Consider the following 18,258-nt stretch of genomic DNA (forward strand, 5'->3'; position numbering starts at 1 on the left):
TTTTGTTCAACTTAAAAAAGAACAACAACAATTGCAAAAAAAAGCTAAATGTATGACTCCATAGAAGATTATAGATATAGTACATTGTATGTTGCCAGGTTCTGCACTTCTTCATTAAATAAGTGTTTTACCCAATTTCGTATTATCCAACTGGTAGTTACGATCTTCTCTCATCGCTGCAACTCCCCTATGGTCTCGGGAGAGGTGAAGGTCGAGAGACATGCATCCTCCGAAACACAACCCTGCCAAAACGCACTGATTCTTGACACACTGCTCACTTAACCCGGAAGCCAGCCGCACCAATGTGTCAGAGCAAACACTGTTCAATTGACGACTGAAGTCAGCTTGTAGATGCACAGCCTGCCACAAGGAGTTGCTAGTGCACGATGAGACAAGGAAATTCTGTCCGGACAAACTCTCGCCTAACCCGGACGATGCTGGGCCAATTCTGCGCCGCCCCATGGGTCTCCCAGTCACAGCCAGCTGTGAAATAGCCTGGGATCGAACCCGAGGCTGTAGTGGTGCCGAGGCTGTAGTGGTGCCTCAGCACTGCGATGCAGTGCCTTAGACCGCTGCACCACTCGGGAGACCCAGGATCCGAGCACTGTCACTAGTATGTGCTTTCAGGGTACTGTAATAATTAATTCTGGATTGTGGTGTACACTTTTTTAACTATAGTAAATACTACAATATTTAATTTGCATATACCCTACCCATTCCCCTCTCCATATCCCAATTTGTGCCACGCTTAAGTGAGAAACCTGCATGCAAGTATAGATCATATATTGTGTTCCTTACAGGTTATTAGAAGGAGCCGAAGCTCTGAACTATCTATTCAGACCCTAGTCCTTACTACCTACAGGTTATGGAAAATGTTCTCTTTTAGTATATCTCCAATATGTTTCCTCAGGGAGAAAGCTTCTATGTATCAAAGATAATAAAACAAAAACACTATAGTACATACTACAGTATACTACAATCTACAAACACACTACATGAATTACTATATTATCTTTTATTACAGTATTTACATGATCTTTTTTTACAGTATTTACATTATAGTAAAAAGACATGTTTTGTCATACCCGTGGTATACGGTCTGATATACCACAGCTGTCAGCCAATCAGCATTCAGGGCTCGAACCACCCGTTTATAATATAGTATTCATACCATAGTATACTATAGTATTTTCTTAATTTCTTCATGTGGGCAGCTGTCGTCCGAATCAAACCAGAGATCATGGTACACTATATATACAGGAGTATGTGGACACCCCTTCAAATTAGTGGATTTGGCTATTTCAGCCACAACAGGTGTATAAAATCGAGCACACAACCATGCAGGCAATCTCCATTGAAAACATTGGCAGTAGAATGGCCTTACTGAAGAGATCAGTGACCCACAACGTGGCACCTTAAGGATGCCACCTTTCCAACAAGTCAGTTCGTAAAGGTCCTACCCTGCTAGAGTTGCCCCGGTCAACTGTAAGTGCTGCAAAGTGGTAGGCCACACAAGCTCACAGAACTGGACCGCCGAGTGCTGATGAGCGTAAAATCGTCTATCGAGTTCCAAACTTCCTCTAGAAGCAACGCCAGCACACCAACTGTTAGTTGGGAGCTTAATGAAATGGATTTCCATGGCTGACCAACCGCACATAAGCCTAACACCGTACCCTAATCGGCCACAAGTGTGTGCCATTTTGCGCAAATTGATTTTGTCCCCCCACACCAAACGCGATCACGACACACAGGTTAAAATATCAAAACAAACTCTGAACCAATTATATTAATTTGGGGACAGGTCGAAAAGCATTAAACATTTAAGGCAATTTAGCTAGCTAGCTTGCAGTTGCTAGCTAATTTGTCCTGGGATATAAACATTGAGTTGTTATTTTACCTGAAATGCACAAGGTCCTCTACTCCGACAATTAATCTACACATAAAACGGTCAACCGAATCGTTTCTAGTCATCTCTCCTCCTTCCAGGCTTTTTCTTCTTTGGACGTTGGCGATTGGCAACTAACTTTCATAACGTGTATTACCACCACCGACCTCCGTTCGTCTTTCAGTCACCCACGTGGATGTAACCAATGAGAAGATGGCATGTGGGTATCTGCTTTGGAACGAGATGTTCGATGAGCAGGTGTCCACATACTTTTGGTATTTTTGGACTGTATAACCAGTCTTGAGATCCCAGGGGTAATTGTAGCTGATACCCTTTGTGAACTCACAGAAGGATACCAAGGCCAGAATTCTGCCTCTGGACAGGTCTGCTTTCTAACATACTCCCACTAACCAGACCTGACCAGACACACACATCATCTAGCGGCCACTACCTACCTACTACACACTGAGGTCAGCCTCACCCTGTTCAGCAGAGCATTCCCACTTAGCATGTCCATAACGATGCTCCCACAAAGAGTGATTCCCTATGGGGGGGCTCTGACAGTAGTGCTGCTACCCCTGTCCACCTTGACTAAAGAAGGGGCTATTTTTAGAGAGGGACGTGGTAGGAGGTTTCTCAGAGGGAGACGTCCATTATTCATTAACGCGGTGCATGACAGCGCTGTGTAGTGCACTCTCTCTCTCTTTCACTGTCTGTGTGTTCAGCTCTACTGGAGAGGTTAGAGCTCTGCTGTTGCAGCCCCTGTTCTCAATCATTCTCCCCTAGTGCTCTGCTCCTTCCAGAAGAACATGTCCATCTCTGTGTTTCCATGGATGCTTCAATTATTCACTGCAGGCCCATTACTGGGAAACCTCGTCCCCATTTACGCTCCATTCCTGAAAACCCATCAGGACGAGGCAGGTGATCCGCGCAGGATATTTGCCGGAATTCCTCTGCGGTGGAGTGAAAGTGCCCAGGTTCCTGAACACTGGTATGAATCACTATGGGTGACATTTGGGTTAATTATTTAAGACCTCACTAGAGGACAGACCATTCTGTTAATGTGTGTGATTTCAGGCTCTCAGTCAGCACCACAATGAAATAAAGTCCCGTTATCGGTCTTAGTCTTGTCATTACGCTCTATGGAGAGTTGACGATGGGTAAATGTTTCTGTAACTGTGGTTCTCAGTGCTACCAGTGCCAAATCCGTTTGTAATGGCATCTCAACTGGAGAATTGTGTTTACTGTGTGAAGTGAATGGCCTCGAGCGTGGTGGAGTGTCGTAAGAGCAGGACGTTTGTTTGTACTGTAGTGCTTATTATCTTGATTTTATCCTTCAATTTTACACTTACCAATGTCTGGACATGGACTTAAATCGCTGTCAAAACTGGTATGCTCTGGTGGTTACAGAAAATGACCCCTTTGAGCCACCGTCCACTTTCACTAGCCGATAACAATGCTGCAGTATTTTTCTCTGGTCAGTCAGCTCAGGAATCACAATAGATTAACTCTGTCCCCCTCGTTGACAGTGCTGCGCTGGCAACACAAGGCTCTAGTCCTTCCACTCAGTTGCTCACAACTGTATCTTTGTCATTTATCTAAATCCTAAGAATCAATTACACTGCTGTAGCTGCCAGGGTGAGGGATTGGAGTTTTAATGTTATTCTTACTCCCGGGGTATCGGCACACGCCTCTCCTGGCATTGAGGCTTTTGGATTAAGCAAGGTTGACAATTTGACAATTTAACATATCTTGGGTATTAGCGGTCGCACGTTACTACTACATGATGAGTTCTGTTTTGTGCATTAAACTGACAGTGTCTGAAATTCCTCCATGTTCTCTTTTCAGACTTCGTTAATGTCCTCATCTCCTCTGTGCCCAGTCAAGTGCCCCTTCACAATAGTCATTTACTTTGTCAAATGTGGTCTTATACTGTAAATATATACAGCAGAGTACTTTTCTTTTAGAAGGGACTTTCACTAGAACTGTTTGAAAGGACAACTTGATAAGCCATTGTAATCAGCCAATCAAATGATCATCTGATCTGACATTTACTGTGATCCCTGTATACGTTGGTCTGCTGTATGTCCATCCTGAACACACACTTGTAACCACTGACCATGCTTTTCTTCATGTGGGTCTGCTGTATGTCCATCCTGAACACACACTTGTAACCACTGACCATGCTTTTCTTCATGTGGGTCTGCTGTATGTCCATCCTGAACACAAACTTGTAACCACTGACCATGCTTTTCTTCATGTGGGTCTGCTGTATGTCCATCCTGAACACACACTTGTAACCACTGACCATGCTTTTCTTCATGTGGGTCTGCTGTATGTCCATCCTGAACACACACTTGTAACCACTGACCATGCTTTTCTTCATGTGGGTCTGCTGTATGTCCATCCTGAACACACACTTGTAACCACTGACCATGCTTTTCTTCATGTGTGTCTGCTGTATGTTTGCGATATTGTACTGTATCTGTGACTGAAATTATTTTCAAGGGGATAATTGCGGATCATAATCTGAATGTATTTTATTTGATATAGTCTTTAAGGATACCTACTGAGCATAGTCTTTAAGGATACCTACTGAGCATACACTGATTGAGTCAATGTTGTTTACAATCATTTCAATGAAATTACGTTGAACCAATGCGAATGTACGTTGGCTTGACGTCTGTGCCCAGTGGGTAGTTGCTTTTAATTGTATTTTTATTTTGAATTGTACCTTTATTTAACTAGGCAAGTCAGTTAAGATCAAATTCTTATTTTCAATGACGGCCTAGGAACAGTGGGTTTAACTGCCTGTTCAGGGGCAGAACGACAGATTTGTACCTTGTCCAACACCCTAACCACTAGGCTACCCTGCCGACAATATTTGCTGACAAAATTAAATTCAGCTTATTTTATTCAATTTAGACGCTAAAGGGCTGTGTGATGCCTCTCACAACCCTATCAAGCACTAAGTTGAACAAATGAAATATCTGTTAGTTTGTTTACACAGTATTGCTGTTAATAAAAACACCAGGGCAAAGTCAAATAAACATGACTACGTTGCCTGCGGCAGGCATGCAATCGTAGCCTTTACTGATGAAGCTATTTATACAGGTTTAGTAATAAATCATTATTTGTCCACTCTGCTTCTAATGAAATGTTCCCTCATCAATTGGCCTTTCCTCTCCATTACAGGGCTCTGCTCTGTCAGTGAGACTTCTCAACCACAGCCACCTCATCTTAGAACTGTTGGAAAGAGCTCAAATCATTTTAATTTAATCTGAATCTCCCTTTTGAAAATGTGTTCATCTCCATGTTCACTTATAGCAGAACACTAAAGCGCCATCCTTCACAGACATACTACTTTTTTGTGTCACAGAGTTGATGGCCTAGAAGAAGCAGCAGACATGAACACAGGCTTTTTGACAACTTGCTGTTTCTCTTTGTGTCCATGACAAGTGGAGTCGTTTGATAAAGCATTTATCAAGGACACACAGTACAGTACATTATGTTCCCGTCTTGGACATCAGTCTGTTGCCTTTGAGTGTTTGTGTGTATGTCCGGGCGTGCGTGTATGTGTGTGTTTGTGTGTATGTCCAGGCGTGCGTGTATGTGTGTGTTTGTGTGTGTGTCCGGGCGTGCGTGTATGTGTGTGTGTGTATGTCCGGGCGTGCGTGTATGTGTGTGTTTGTGTGTATGTCCGGGCGTGCGTGTATGTGTGTGTTTGTGTGTATGTCCGGGCGTGCGTGTATGTGTGTGTTTGTGTGTTTGTCCGGGCGTGCGTGTATGTGTGTGTTTGTGTGTATGTCCAGGCGTGCGTGTATGTGTGTGTTTGTGTGTGTGTCCGGGCGTGCGTGTATGTGTGTGTGTGTGTATGTCCGGGCGTGCGTGTATGTGTGTGTTTGTGTGTATGTCCGGGCGTGCGTGTATGTGTGTGTTTGTGTGTATGTCCGGGCGTGCGTATATGTGTGTGTTTGTGTGTGTGTCCGGGCGTGCGTGTATGTGTGTGTTTGTGTGTGTGTCCGGGCATGCGTGTATGTGTGTGTGTGTGTGTGTGTATGTCCGGGCGTGCATGTATGTGTGTGTTTGTGTGTATGTCCGGGCGTGCGTGCGTGTATGTGTGTGTTTGTGTGTATGTCCGGGCGTGCGTGTATGTGTGTGTTCCAAGATAGCATCTCAATGTTAGACAGGACATTCAAGTTTATGAGACCTCTTAAGATGCATACTATAGTTTTCCACATTCCGTAAAACTTAAATTAAATGCCGTCTCAAATAGCCGCCTGTCCCTTTTAATAGCCAGGCATCGACACACATTTCAGCCTTTTTCGAATAAACACGGGGTCTAAAATGAGTTGTTTACGAGTAAACTTCAGTGAGCAATGTAAAGATTGAGCAAAAGAAAATAGGAGAACAACATAATTTCTAAGGATGAGACAGCAGTGTGGTTTGACATGGTCGGCTCAACTACGGGGGATACAAGGCGCAACGAGTGAGAGAATGGTGCTGAAGCGCAAAATCGTTGGCGTATGATAGGCAGCCTAGTCTTTGCAAGCCTGATCTACAATGGATTTGTTATTATACTGGTCATACTGGTCACTAACTGGTCATACTGGTCACATTAAACAGTGTTATAGTCTTTTCAACATCTCCCGGGCTGGGGACCGTCGCTGGAGACCCCAGGCTGGGGACCCTCTCTGGAGACCCCAGGCCGGGGACCGTCGCTGGAGACCCCAGGCTGGGGACCCACTCTGGAGACCCCGGGCTGGGGACCCTCTCTGGAGACCCCGGGCTGGGGACCGTCGCTGGAGACCCCAGGCTGGGGACCCTTTCTGGAGACCCCAGGCTGGGGACCGTCGCTGGAGACCCCGGGCTGGGGACCCCGGGCTGGGGACCCTCTCTGGAGACCCTCTCTGGGTTATTCTGTCACATTCGTCATAACGAGGAGACCAAGGCGCAGCGTGATAAGAATACATTCTTCTTTATTTACACAAAGAACACTAAACAAACTTTAAAAAAAAATGTTTTTAAACGAACCGTGAAGCTAATATGCGTAGTGCAGACAGGCAACTAAACATAGACCAAGAACCCACAAAACACCAAATGAATATGGCTACCTAAATATGGTCCCCAATCAGAGACAACGATAAGCAGCTGCCTCTGATTGGGAACCAATTCAGGCCACCATAGACCTACATAAACCTAGACTTACAAAACCCCCTAGACATAAAAAAAACCTAGACAATACAAAAACTAACAAACTCACCCTAGTCACACCCTGACCAGACCAAAATAATAAAGAGAACTAAGATAACTAAGGTCAGGGCGTGACACCGAGTCAAGTCTCAAGTCAAGACCGACAAGTATCAAGTCATGTCTCAAACTTTGAGTTTCGAGTCCTAAATAAGTCATAATGTGCTCTTCACCAAATATTTTTTTAACAAGAGTAATAGTTAGTATATTACATTTACGCAAATCATGAATGCTTTTAAAAATATCTATATATTTATTACTTTCCAAATAAACGTTATTTTTACATGGAAATACATGGGTAGCCATGAGAAAGACCCCCCCCCCCCAAAAAAAAAAGTGATCGACTATCGAGGATCGCTATGGGGCGCAATCGGGCGATGTAGGCTTGTACACAATCGCCCAACCTTACACACACACACACACTCACTCTCTCTGTGTGGTTACAGTAGGCTAACGTATGTCAATGGTTTTAGGAACAGCAGTAACATCAGGCAGGATTTAGGCTACCAACTGCCTGTTGTAGCTCAATCTTGGGTGCAATGATCACGTTCTCGCACTGATTGACTGTGTGAAAGCTCATTGATTTAATGTTATGTTAGCCTACATGCTACACTAGCAGAGTTATAAATGATATAGCTGTCGGCTATATTAGCCACGACTTACCATTCTTTGTGCAGCTTCAAATGTCGAACAAAGTTGGAAATTGTTGCGCCTCCGTCTGCAATTTTCTTCCCGCATGTTTTGCAAGTTGCAATCCGTTTTTTGTTGATACAGCGTCGTCTTTATATCTGGAAATAATAATTTGGGTATCATCTTTCCAAGGGCTCCATCTGAATTCACCCGCCGACGTTCCTCTGCACTGCCACGCACAACTTTTTCTCAGCTGGCACAATTTGATTGGCTGTAATCAAACTGTAATCTGTTAAATGAAGAGTTGATGTGCTTCACACTTTTTTTAATAGCATAATTTTTCATATTTGGGCTTGGGGAGGTTATCAAGTCAGGTTGAGTCAAAAGGCTCAAGTCCAAGTTAAGTCACGAGTCATTGGTGTTAAAGTCAAGGTGGCAAGTCATCATATTTGTGACTCGAGTCTGACTCTAGTCCAAGTCATGTGCCTCGAGTCCACACCTCTGGATACTAGTATCAAATCAAATCAAAATTAATTTGTCACGTGGCCGAATACAACAGGTGTAGACCTTACAGTGAAATGCTTAGTTACAGGCTATAACCAATAGTGCAAAAAAGGTATTAGGTGAACAATAGGTAAGTAAAGAAATAAAACAACAGTAAAAAGGCAGGCTATATACAGTAGCGAGGCTATAAAAGTAGCGAGGCTACATACAGACACCGGTTAGTCAGGCTGATTGAGGTAGTATGTACATGTAGATATGGTTAAAGTGACTATCCATATATGATGAACAGAGAGTAGCAGTAGCATAAAGAGGGGTTGGCAGGTGGTGGGTGGCGGGACACAATGCAGATAGCCCGGTTAGCTATTAAATTCAGCTTATTTTATTCAATTTAGACGCTAAAGGGCTTGAAGTTGTTGTGATGCCTCTCACAACCCTATCAAGCACTAAGTTGAACAAATTAAATATCTGTTAGTTTGTTTACACAGTATTGCTGTTAATAAAAACACCAGGGCAAAGTCAAATAAACATGACTACGTTGCCTGCGTCAGGCATGCAATCGTAGCCTTTACTGATGAAGCTATTTATACAGGTTTAGTAATAAATCATTGGCGGGTGGCGGTTGGCGGGACACAATGCAGAGAGCCCGGTTAGCCAATGTGCAGGAGCACTGGTTGGTCGGGCCAATTGAGGTAGTATGTACATGAATGTATAGTTAAAGTGACTATGCATATGTATATGATAAACAGAGTGTAGCAGCAGCGTAAAAGAGGGGTTCACACGCACACAATGCAAATAGTCCGGGTAGCCAATTGATTACCTGTAGTATCGCGATATTCATTTAGTGACAAGGAAACAAAACACAAAGCGGATTTAACTTCTTTAGGAAAACAGCCCTAATGTTGGAAACAAACATTATGTTGTCATCCAGAGTCACATTTATTTACTTTCCAAACTATAGCATACATTATTTGACATACAGCAGGTTTTTAAAGGACCAAAGAGTTAGTCTGCTTCGTGTTTTAATTTTTGCCACTGAAAACAGATTGCGATACTGGTATCGTCCTAGCCATACTAGCGGTTGCTGCTAACATGCTGCTGCCGCCTCGCAGTCTGATGACTTGGCCAGGCTCACCAGGGAATTTAGTGAGGTGATAAGACTGTGTCTGGGCTGGGCTCATTGGTCTCGGAACACTGTGTTGTTATCTCTGCACAAAGATCACTCTGGAATGTATTATCTCTCCAGCTCCAGTCAACTCTGCTGCTGAGGAGGCCAGAGAGTGGTAGTAAAGGCATGAATTCAGCTAGCTATATGTTCTGTAGGAGCATAGGCCTCAGGAGAGCAGACCTCCTAGCCTCTATCTCTCTCTCTGCTCTCAATGCCTGCTCTAAAGACCTGTTACCCCTTGACAAATAAGAGGAGGCTCAGCAGAGCATTACCGTACCACACAGGGAGGGGAAAAGAGAGAATGTTATGAGAGAAGGATGAGGGAGTGACTGAGTGGGGTAGAGTGTGATGGAGAGAGCTAAAACCATAGAGGAACTCACTAAAGTGAGAGTGGAGGGAAATGAGAGAAGAGGGAACATTTGTGATTGTATGTGCCTATTGAAGCCCCGTGCAAGAGGGGAAGGTCATGCTTCGGGCACATTCCGGTCTGTGCTATGCTGAAGTGGACTTGGAAGAAAAGACTCAGTGGCGTTGGTTAGTTAGAGGAACTCTCCTCCACACTACACTACACTTTTTGAGCACTCCCACACCACACTACACTACACTTTTTGAGCACTCCCACACCACACTACACTACACTTTTTGAGCACTCCCACACCACACTACACTACACTTTTTGAGCACTCCCACACCACACTACACTACACTTTTTGAGCACTCCCACACCACACTACACTACACTCTTTAGAGCACTCCCACAACACACTACACTACACTTTTTGAGCACTCCCACACCACACTACACTACACTTTTGAGCACTCCCACACCACACTACACTACACTTTTGAGCACTCCCACACCACACTACACTACACTTTTTGAGCACTCCCACACCACACTACACTACACTTTTTGAGCACTCCCACACCACACTACACTACACTTTTTGAGCACTCCCACACCACACTACACTACACTCTTTAGAGCACTCCCACAACACACTACACTACACTTTTTGAGCACTCCCACACCACACTACACTACACTTTTTGAGCACTCCCACGCCACACTACACTACACTTTTTGAGCACTCCCACACCACACTACACTACACTACACTTTTTTTCCACAACCCAAAATTCAAAAACCTCCTTTCAGCTCCATTTGTGAGATGGGGTCATGGTTGAGCTGCCTGCCTGGGAACAGTGGCAGTCAGTATGGGATCAGGACAGGAGACATGGTGTGGTGGAGAAAGAGTCAACAGAGAGACTTGGCGAGCAATAATGCTCTGACAGCCTCCATGAGCCTGTCAAATGAGGGCTAAAATGATATGATGACTTAATGCATTTTCAAGTGCCTGGCGTCTAGGTACAGCGCTCTAGTAACATCAGTAATAATGTGCTAACCCAGAAATGTGGTTTTAGCTTGGCCTTTTCCAAGTCAACCACTCTTGATAAGAAAAGGTGAGTCAGAGATTTGTTATCATAGTTAAACGTGTACATCCAGTGGCTTTGTTCAGGTGCTGTATGTTGAAAGTATGAATGTTTATTTGAAATTTAAAAGAATCCAGACACATCAAATGTTCTTTGTGACAAATGTCACCTTCAAGATCAAAGCTGTTTCAGTTTGGGAGCTACACATAGGCACACACACACACACACACACACAAAGGCTGTATTGTAGTCATATATTTACTCCATAATGTACCATTAAATATCTCCACAATGCATCTGAAGTGCATCATGCTACTGTTATCATGTCACTAAATCCTGAATGCCTGAAGGCAAATGGCAGCTCAAATTCCCTTTGCACTTGAAAATCTGATGTTCGTATCTTTGGTGCATAATTCTCCCTTTATTTTTTATTTATAACCATTGTTATCCAACAATGTGCTTGTTTTGTAGGAATAAAGGCTTAACTGTGTCCTCTTACCTAAACGTTGATGCATAATCAGCTATGGTGACTGTAACAGTAACTGTATAAATCAGGAAATAGACAGTAAGGAAAATGTTCTGCTTTGTCAATTTCATAACCGACGTTGTCAGTGAGCTCATATTGTGCAGTTGATATTGACTATATTGCAGAGGCATGTTGAAGTTTCACACATCTTCAAAGAGAGATTGTGAGAGCTCAGTTACAGTAATAATCGGTAATCAAGCCAGGAAAATCATTTGTTATTTGCTGTTAAATTGATTTACCATGATTTCCTTCAAAGACATTCATGAAGGGAAGGCCGTTCGAGTGTTGAACCAGTAACCGAAAGGTTGCTGGTTCGAATACCCGAACCGACAAGGTGAAAAATCTGTGTATGTGCCCTTGAGCAAGGCACTTAGACCTAATTTGCTCCAGGGGCACTGTACTTGTAACGATGTACGCTGGGAGTCGGGAAGCAAGTTCAGGGAGTAAATACGTTTAATAAATAAACAAAACAAGAAACACAAACAGCGCACCGACATGACACAGAAACAATGACGACTGGGGGGAAAACAAAAGGAGTGACATATAAAGGGCAGGTAATCAAGGAGGTGATGGAGTCCAGGTGAGTGTCATTATGCACAAATGCGTGTAACACTGGTGACAGGTGTGCGCCTTAAACGAGCCTGGTGACCTAGAGGCCGGAGAGGGAGCACACGTTACAGTGCTACTATGACTGACCCTGTAAAACAACACAAAACAACACATTTCACAGTACCTATCTGGTGTATGTGACAATAAAATGTTTTTTTATCCCAGTAAATGATAGGGGTAATTAAGCCTAATGAATGCCCCTAATGACATTATATAGTATTACCTCTCTTTTTCTCAGTCATCCATCCTGTCTCAGTGCCATGGTATGGTACCTTTTGTTTCGTTTTTACCATTGCTGTACCAAAATATCCATCATAACCACACATCTCCTCCTGGCTCTCCTGTCACAAGACAATGTGGTTTTATGAAATGGTGCAACCATGACCCTGATACCATAGTGAGAGAATGATTCAGATTTGACATTACATTGGTTTCAAATGACTACACTGCATCCATGATGTGCCATTACATAATCTGCAGTAATTATTATTCCACAGAGTCACACTGGCAACAAACCGCCATTAGAAAGTGCTAGAGACATCGTCAGAAGTGACGATGAAGGAGGAGCAAAGACCATGGCTGCTGTTGTTGCTGCTGTTGTTGTTGATGGTGCAGCTAGGGCTAGGTGGATTAGTTCAGTCAAATCTGCACTGACGGGGACAGTTTTCAATTCATTTAATTCATTATCACATAGCTGGGCTATGCCCTTGTTGTGTGCCGTCCCAGATCAGCTTGTTTTTTTGACCTTGCATGGTTTCAGTGATCAGTCTGTTAGTTTTATCGCTTTTTCCTCCTCTTTTATCTTTTCCAAGGCCAGTTGAGCTCTGCTGTAGGTGAGTGGATTAAAGAATAAAGAGAGAAGTCCCTCAAGCGGGTTGCATTCACGTCAATACTTTCCACTGCCTTTGAAAATCCCCTTTTAATAGAAAAAAAGACTGCTGAACAACATTTCACAATGTTCTAACTAGACATATATTAATTTAATATATTTTATGCTGATCTGTACCTCCCCTCAGTCCAGTGTTAACCCCTATATTCATTTGGCAGCAGTGGCTCACCGCTGCTAAATTGTTGCCACTGATGCAAAAAAAAAACAAGTATATATTTCTGCCAAGATGCACTTTTAAATGGATAGTTGTTAGCTCAATGACTGGAAATCTATGGGAATAGCTAGCATGTCATTGCGCTAACTCTAGTAGCTAGTAGCAATGCCCCCAGAGTTTTTTTTTTGGGGGGGGGGGCAGCAGCACTGAAAGCCCAGTCCACAATGGTGCACAGTCTTGTTTTGTGGATGGTTAAATAAAGGTTAAATAAAAATAAATGTTACGGAGGTGAAAGAAGGCAGATTTGGTGGCGGACTTGATGTGGGGCTCGAAGGAGAGAGTGGGGTCCAGGATGACCCCCAGATTTAAGACCTCGGATAATGGGCAGATGGTGCAGCCATCAATGGACATCATGAGGTCACCCACTTTCTTGAGGGGGACTTTGGAAGCCACCAGCATGACCTCAGTTTTATTGCTCTTGAGTTTGAGTAGATTGGGTGTCATCCAGTTTTTGATGTCCTGGAGACAGTTGATCAGAGATGAGGGAAAGAGGTGAGAGGTGGGTTTGGTGTGGATGTAAATCTGGGTGTCATCCGAATAGCAGTGGATTTAGTTGAACCTGATGTTTTTTTGTAGATGTAGATTGTAGATGTTAAAATGATGTGTTTCTGTTTGTCCACTCTCTATTCCAGGGACCTGGTATATCAGAGAAGGCGATGGTCACTGAGACTCCCCACTCGCAGCAGCCCGGGGCATGCCACAGCTTTGTACAGGAACACTTCCAGGCACAATACAAGTGAGTTTCCAGTTTGCCAGGTCTGCCCATAGCATACTGCTAGAGAAAAGCCCTATTACTATCTGCACCTTAGTCCTGCAATCATTGATGAAATTGATGGCATCTGAGCTGAGCTGAGTAGAAGACAGTTGACTCAATGCCTGGACTTGTGCTAATGTAAAAACTGCTGCCTTGCATCTTGAAGGACAGGTGAAAAATAAATGAATTACTATACAGGGAATTGTCTCTCATATTCGTGTCAGTCAACAATTTCCCTCAGATTCAGTGTCTTGAATGTAAAACAGAAGAGTTACTTTTCTCTCCTTTGTTCATTGTGAAATATTTTTCGTGGCTCAACCTGCTCCTTAGATGAAAATGCTAGAAAATAATAAATAATTAAAAAGTGTCAAAATGTGACCGCTTTTGTTATTTTATTTACATTAGGAGCCAGTTGTGTTTTTGTCTAACCCGTTCTATTCCTGTCAGTGCACCTGGATGAGGTTGCGAGGGAGTCTGTTGTTGAGAGATTGATTGAGATTTAGGAAAACTTTGAAAGTTGGCTAAACAAAAACATATTGGGGAAAAAACCCATTCCAATTTTAATACATTTCCTTTAATTATGAACCATATGTTATAAAGTTCAATGCAATTATGGTCATTTGTGTGGAAATCAGTTTCATGCTTGTCTTGGTATAAGCTGTTAGCCCATCGGTCACACTGCCTGTAACTTGGTCTATTGGGTTTTGCACCTCTCCTATGAGTTCTTTGCAATTATTGTACAACCAATGCAGAGTTAGGTATGGAGGCTTTTTTCCCACATCACATTCGATTACCGATGACTCTTCGATCCAGTTCTCATTGATTGGATTCAATTGTAATTATCAGATAATGTGTAATGGAGATGCCATTATAACTATAAGTGGGTAGAGGTTGTATATGTATTAGCAGGAGAAAGAGTAACCTCATTAAATCACTGCAGATATTCCAGTAATTACTGAGCCTAGCTGGAGCATCAATACTGACAAGGCCCATGCACAGAGTGCAGTAAGAAAGACTGCCCCTCCACCTAACCTTTATGTCTCCTAGGTAACTAGGGACCCCTTCAAGTGCATTTATGGTCCGGAGTAAAATGAGTGAGGTGGTTGGTTCTTGTTTGAGGTCAAGTGAAAAACGACAACTGTACAAATCGAATAGGCATAGATTACCTACATATTGAATATACGTATACAATCTTTGCTCTAGTAGCTTTCCTGATAAGCTGTGACTGATGAACCTGATTGAGTTTTCACAGTTTTAGTCCTTATAACATTCCTTTCAATCCGTGTTCAGTGCCCCTCAGCGCCTGCTACAGCAGCTTTGAACCCAGAGCTTCACAAGTGTTCATTTAATCTGGGAGATAAAGCCTCCTAGGTATTTCTATGAAACAGATGCATCTCACAGCTGTGGTCGGGAGATCACTGGAGCTGCTGAAGGTAGTGGAGCTGTTGCAGTACCTTCATCATGATTTGGCTGTCCACTCCTCTCACAGAGGTGCCAATGACAGTTTTGCATCCAACTGCCAAGTGTAAATCTCTGTCAAGCCCCCAATTTTACGTTAGCTGTACTCTTCTCTGGGTAACCTTGACTAATGTCGTACTATATTGACAAGGAATTATGCAAACAACTGCACAATAGAACAGATGTATATTTGGACCTTTTAACTCTGTCGTGAAGTAATTAGAACACTTGCCACTCTGTGGAAGTTTCCATTTGCTTTGTAATTTCCTGCTTGTTTTTGTTTCCTCCATCTGCTAATTCCTTGGAAAATCAGCAGCTTGGTGTAATGCCTTTAATACATCTGTCAGAGCGCATCCCTTAATTGCTACCCACTGATGAATGTTTCTGCTTTGACACCCGGGAAATGGGCGTGTCTAGACAGGAAGCAGCCATAGCTAGCTCGGGAGCCATAGCTAGCTCACCCACTCAAACACTGTGCCAGATTCACCAAGGGTGATTCAGACTGGAATCCAACACTTGACTGATGATCACTGATAGTATAACTTCAAAAACAGCATAACTTTGCATTTCAGAGCTACAGCATGGCTTTAGTTCAGTGGAAAAGAGCTCTGGACTATATAGAAATGTCTCTCAAGGAATATTCCATAACCATATCTTTCCATAACCATCTGTTTTTTCCCCTTAGGCCAGTCCAAATCACTTACTCAGGCAACAGCATCATTATCTGAGATGAGGATTGAGGCCTGGGTGTGAAAGTGTAAGACTGAAAAGCTACTGTCAAAGCTTTTTTAGAATAATGTGTGAAAGTGGGATTCAGAGTCGCAGTGGTCAGTGAAATTGCAAAATACTGTATGTATTTTATATGATTAAATATTTGTCATACTAATAACTAATATACTACTATTAGTGACATATACTTACGATGTTTGTTGTGCTATTTGTTTTAGGAACAGCCTTTGGAGTCCCTATCTTTGATTTGTTAACTATTCCTCTATCCCGCTCTCATTGCCCTCCAGCATTTGAGTCCTGGGTGTAACACTTCAGTATGTAATATAATTATCACTGCAATGGGCCTGTTTGTCACTATACAATCACCAGGCCCATTATACTTGACAAGACTTAGTCAGTTTACAAACAAGCTTCATATATACTGACAGGCCTTTTATCTCTTAAGTTTTTGATTCTGATTTGACGTTCATCACATGTTGGTGTCATTCAATTGACTGTACGGTACCGTTATTACAATTCTCTTTGTCTGAATGTGATGTCTCCGCAAAAGTGAAGTGCCTACTCTAACTCTGGAAGTATTGATTTTGAACTTATTATTTCTCTACAACTCTGTAGACTGATCAAATCATGCATTGCCCAGTTCTTGAAGGTAAAGCTTTGATATAGCTAGTTTTGTTCTCATCCCACAGCATGACTCACAGCCTAGCATGGGTAATATGCAGTGAAAATCTCTGTGGTATCGGTCAAGCGCTGCTCATTAGAGTGAAGCCAAACGGCAGGCAGCAGAGCATGTCAGATTATGGACGTGGTGTACAGTAGTTTCACTGGAAGCCCAGCCTTTTTACAGCGGCACGAAAACCCACCACTCTCTCTCAGAGCTTCTCGCCTCTCTTTGTCTGAATCATTTTGACTGGGTGACCTTTGTTTTGTCTCACCACTTAATTTATTAATATTTCTGCAGGAGGGTTGAATAAAAAGGGCTTTGAAGCATTTTTTAGATTATTACTGTGACTCTGTGATTATTACGGTAATTCCTTTGTTTTGTCTGGATGCTCAGGATCACCTGCTGAACGATGCCTTACATATCAACAATCTCTAATGGGGCCACGACCTTTTGAACCCAGAGATGCAGTGAGGCTGCAGGCTCACTGAGATGAATTAACAGCCAATCTTTAGGCCAGGGATCATCAATTAGATTCAGCCACAGGACAATGTTTTTCGTGAGATGATGGTCGGGGGGCCGGACCATAATTACAAAACATTTGTAGACTGTAAATTGACCACAAGAAGCCCAAACGGATATATTTGACTATATGATCACGTGTCTCTCTGTTATGCGTGGGAATACTTAGGAACTGATTTCCAAAATTAAAATCACTTGGAGCTCATATCCTGGTGTTTTTACAGTCCAACAATGAAAATGTAAAAAACAAAATACAGTACCGGTCAAAAGTTTGGACACATCTATTCATTCAAGGGTTTTTCTTAATTTTTTACTATTTTCTAGAATAATAGTGAAGACATCAAAACTATGAAATAACACATATGGAATCATGTAGTAACCAAAAAAGTGTTAAACAAATCAAAATCGATTCTTCAGATTCTTGAGATTCTTCAAAGTAGCTACCCTTTGCCTTGATGACAGCTTTGCACACTCTTAGCATTCTCTCAACCAGCTTCACATGGAATGCTTTTCCAACCGTCTTGAAGGAGTTCCCACATATGCTGAGCACTTGTTGGCTGCTTTTCCGTCACTCTGCGGTCATCCCAAACCATCTCAATTGGGTTGAGGTCGGGTGTTTGTGGAGGCCAGGTCATCTGATGCAGCACTCCATCACTCTCTTTCTCGGTCAAAAAGCCCTTACATAGCCTGGAGGTGTGTTTTGGATCATTGTCCTGTTGAAAACAAATGATAGTCCAACAAAGCGCAAATCAGATGGGATGGGGTATCTTTGCAGAATGCTGTGGTACCTATGCTGGTTAAGTGTGCAATGAATTGTAAATAAACCACTGAAGGTGTCACCAGCAGAGCACCCCCACACAATCACACCTCCTCCTCCATGCTTCACGGTGGGAACCACAAATGCGGAGATCATCCGTTCACCTACTCTGCGTCTTACAAAGACACAGCGGTTGGAACCAAACTCATCAGACCAAAGGACAGATTTCCACTGGTCTAATGTCCATTGCTCCTGTTTTTTGGCCCTAGCA

General features: G+C 42.9%; 1 protein-coding gene across 1 annotated transcript in view; it reads left to right on the forward strand.

Moving 5' to 3' along the window:
- The window catches only part of LOC115110903 (ubiquitin carboxyl-terminal hydrolase 43-like), a 95,028-nt gene that overhangs the window by 26,165 nt on the left and 50,605 nt on the right, over positions 1 to 18,258 (forward strand). The window contains exon 3 of the mRNA XM_065010217.1: positions 13,739 to 13,842. Coding sequence (XP_064866289.1) covers positions 13,739 to 13,842 — 104 coding nt within the window. The remainder of the gene's footprint in view (positions 1 to 13,738; positions 13,843 to 18,258) is intronic.

Source organism: Oncorhynchus nerka, linkage group LG26 (genome assembly GCF_034236695.1).
Source record: "Oncorhynchus nerka isolate Pitt River linkage group LG26, Oner_Uvic_2.0, whole genome shotgun sequence".
NCBI lineage: Eukaryota > Metazoa > Chordata > Actinopteri > Salmoniformes > Salmonidae > Oncorhynchus > Oncorhynchus nerka.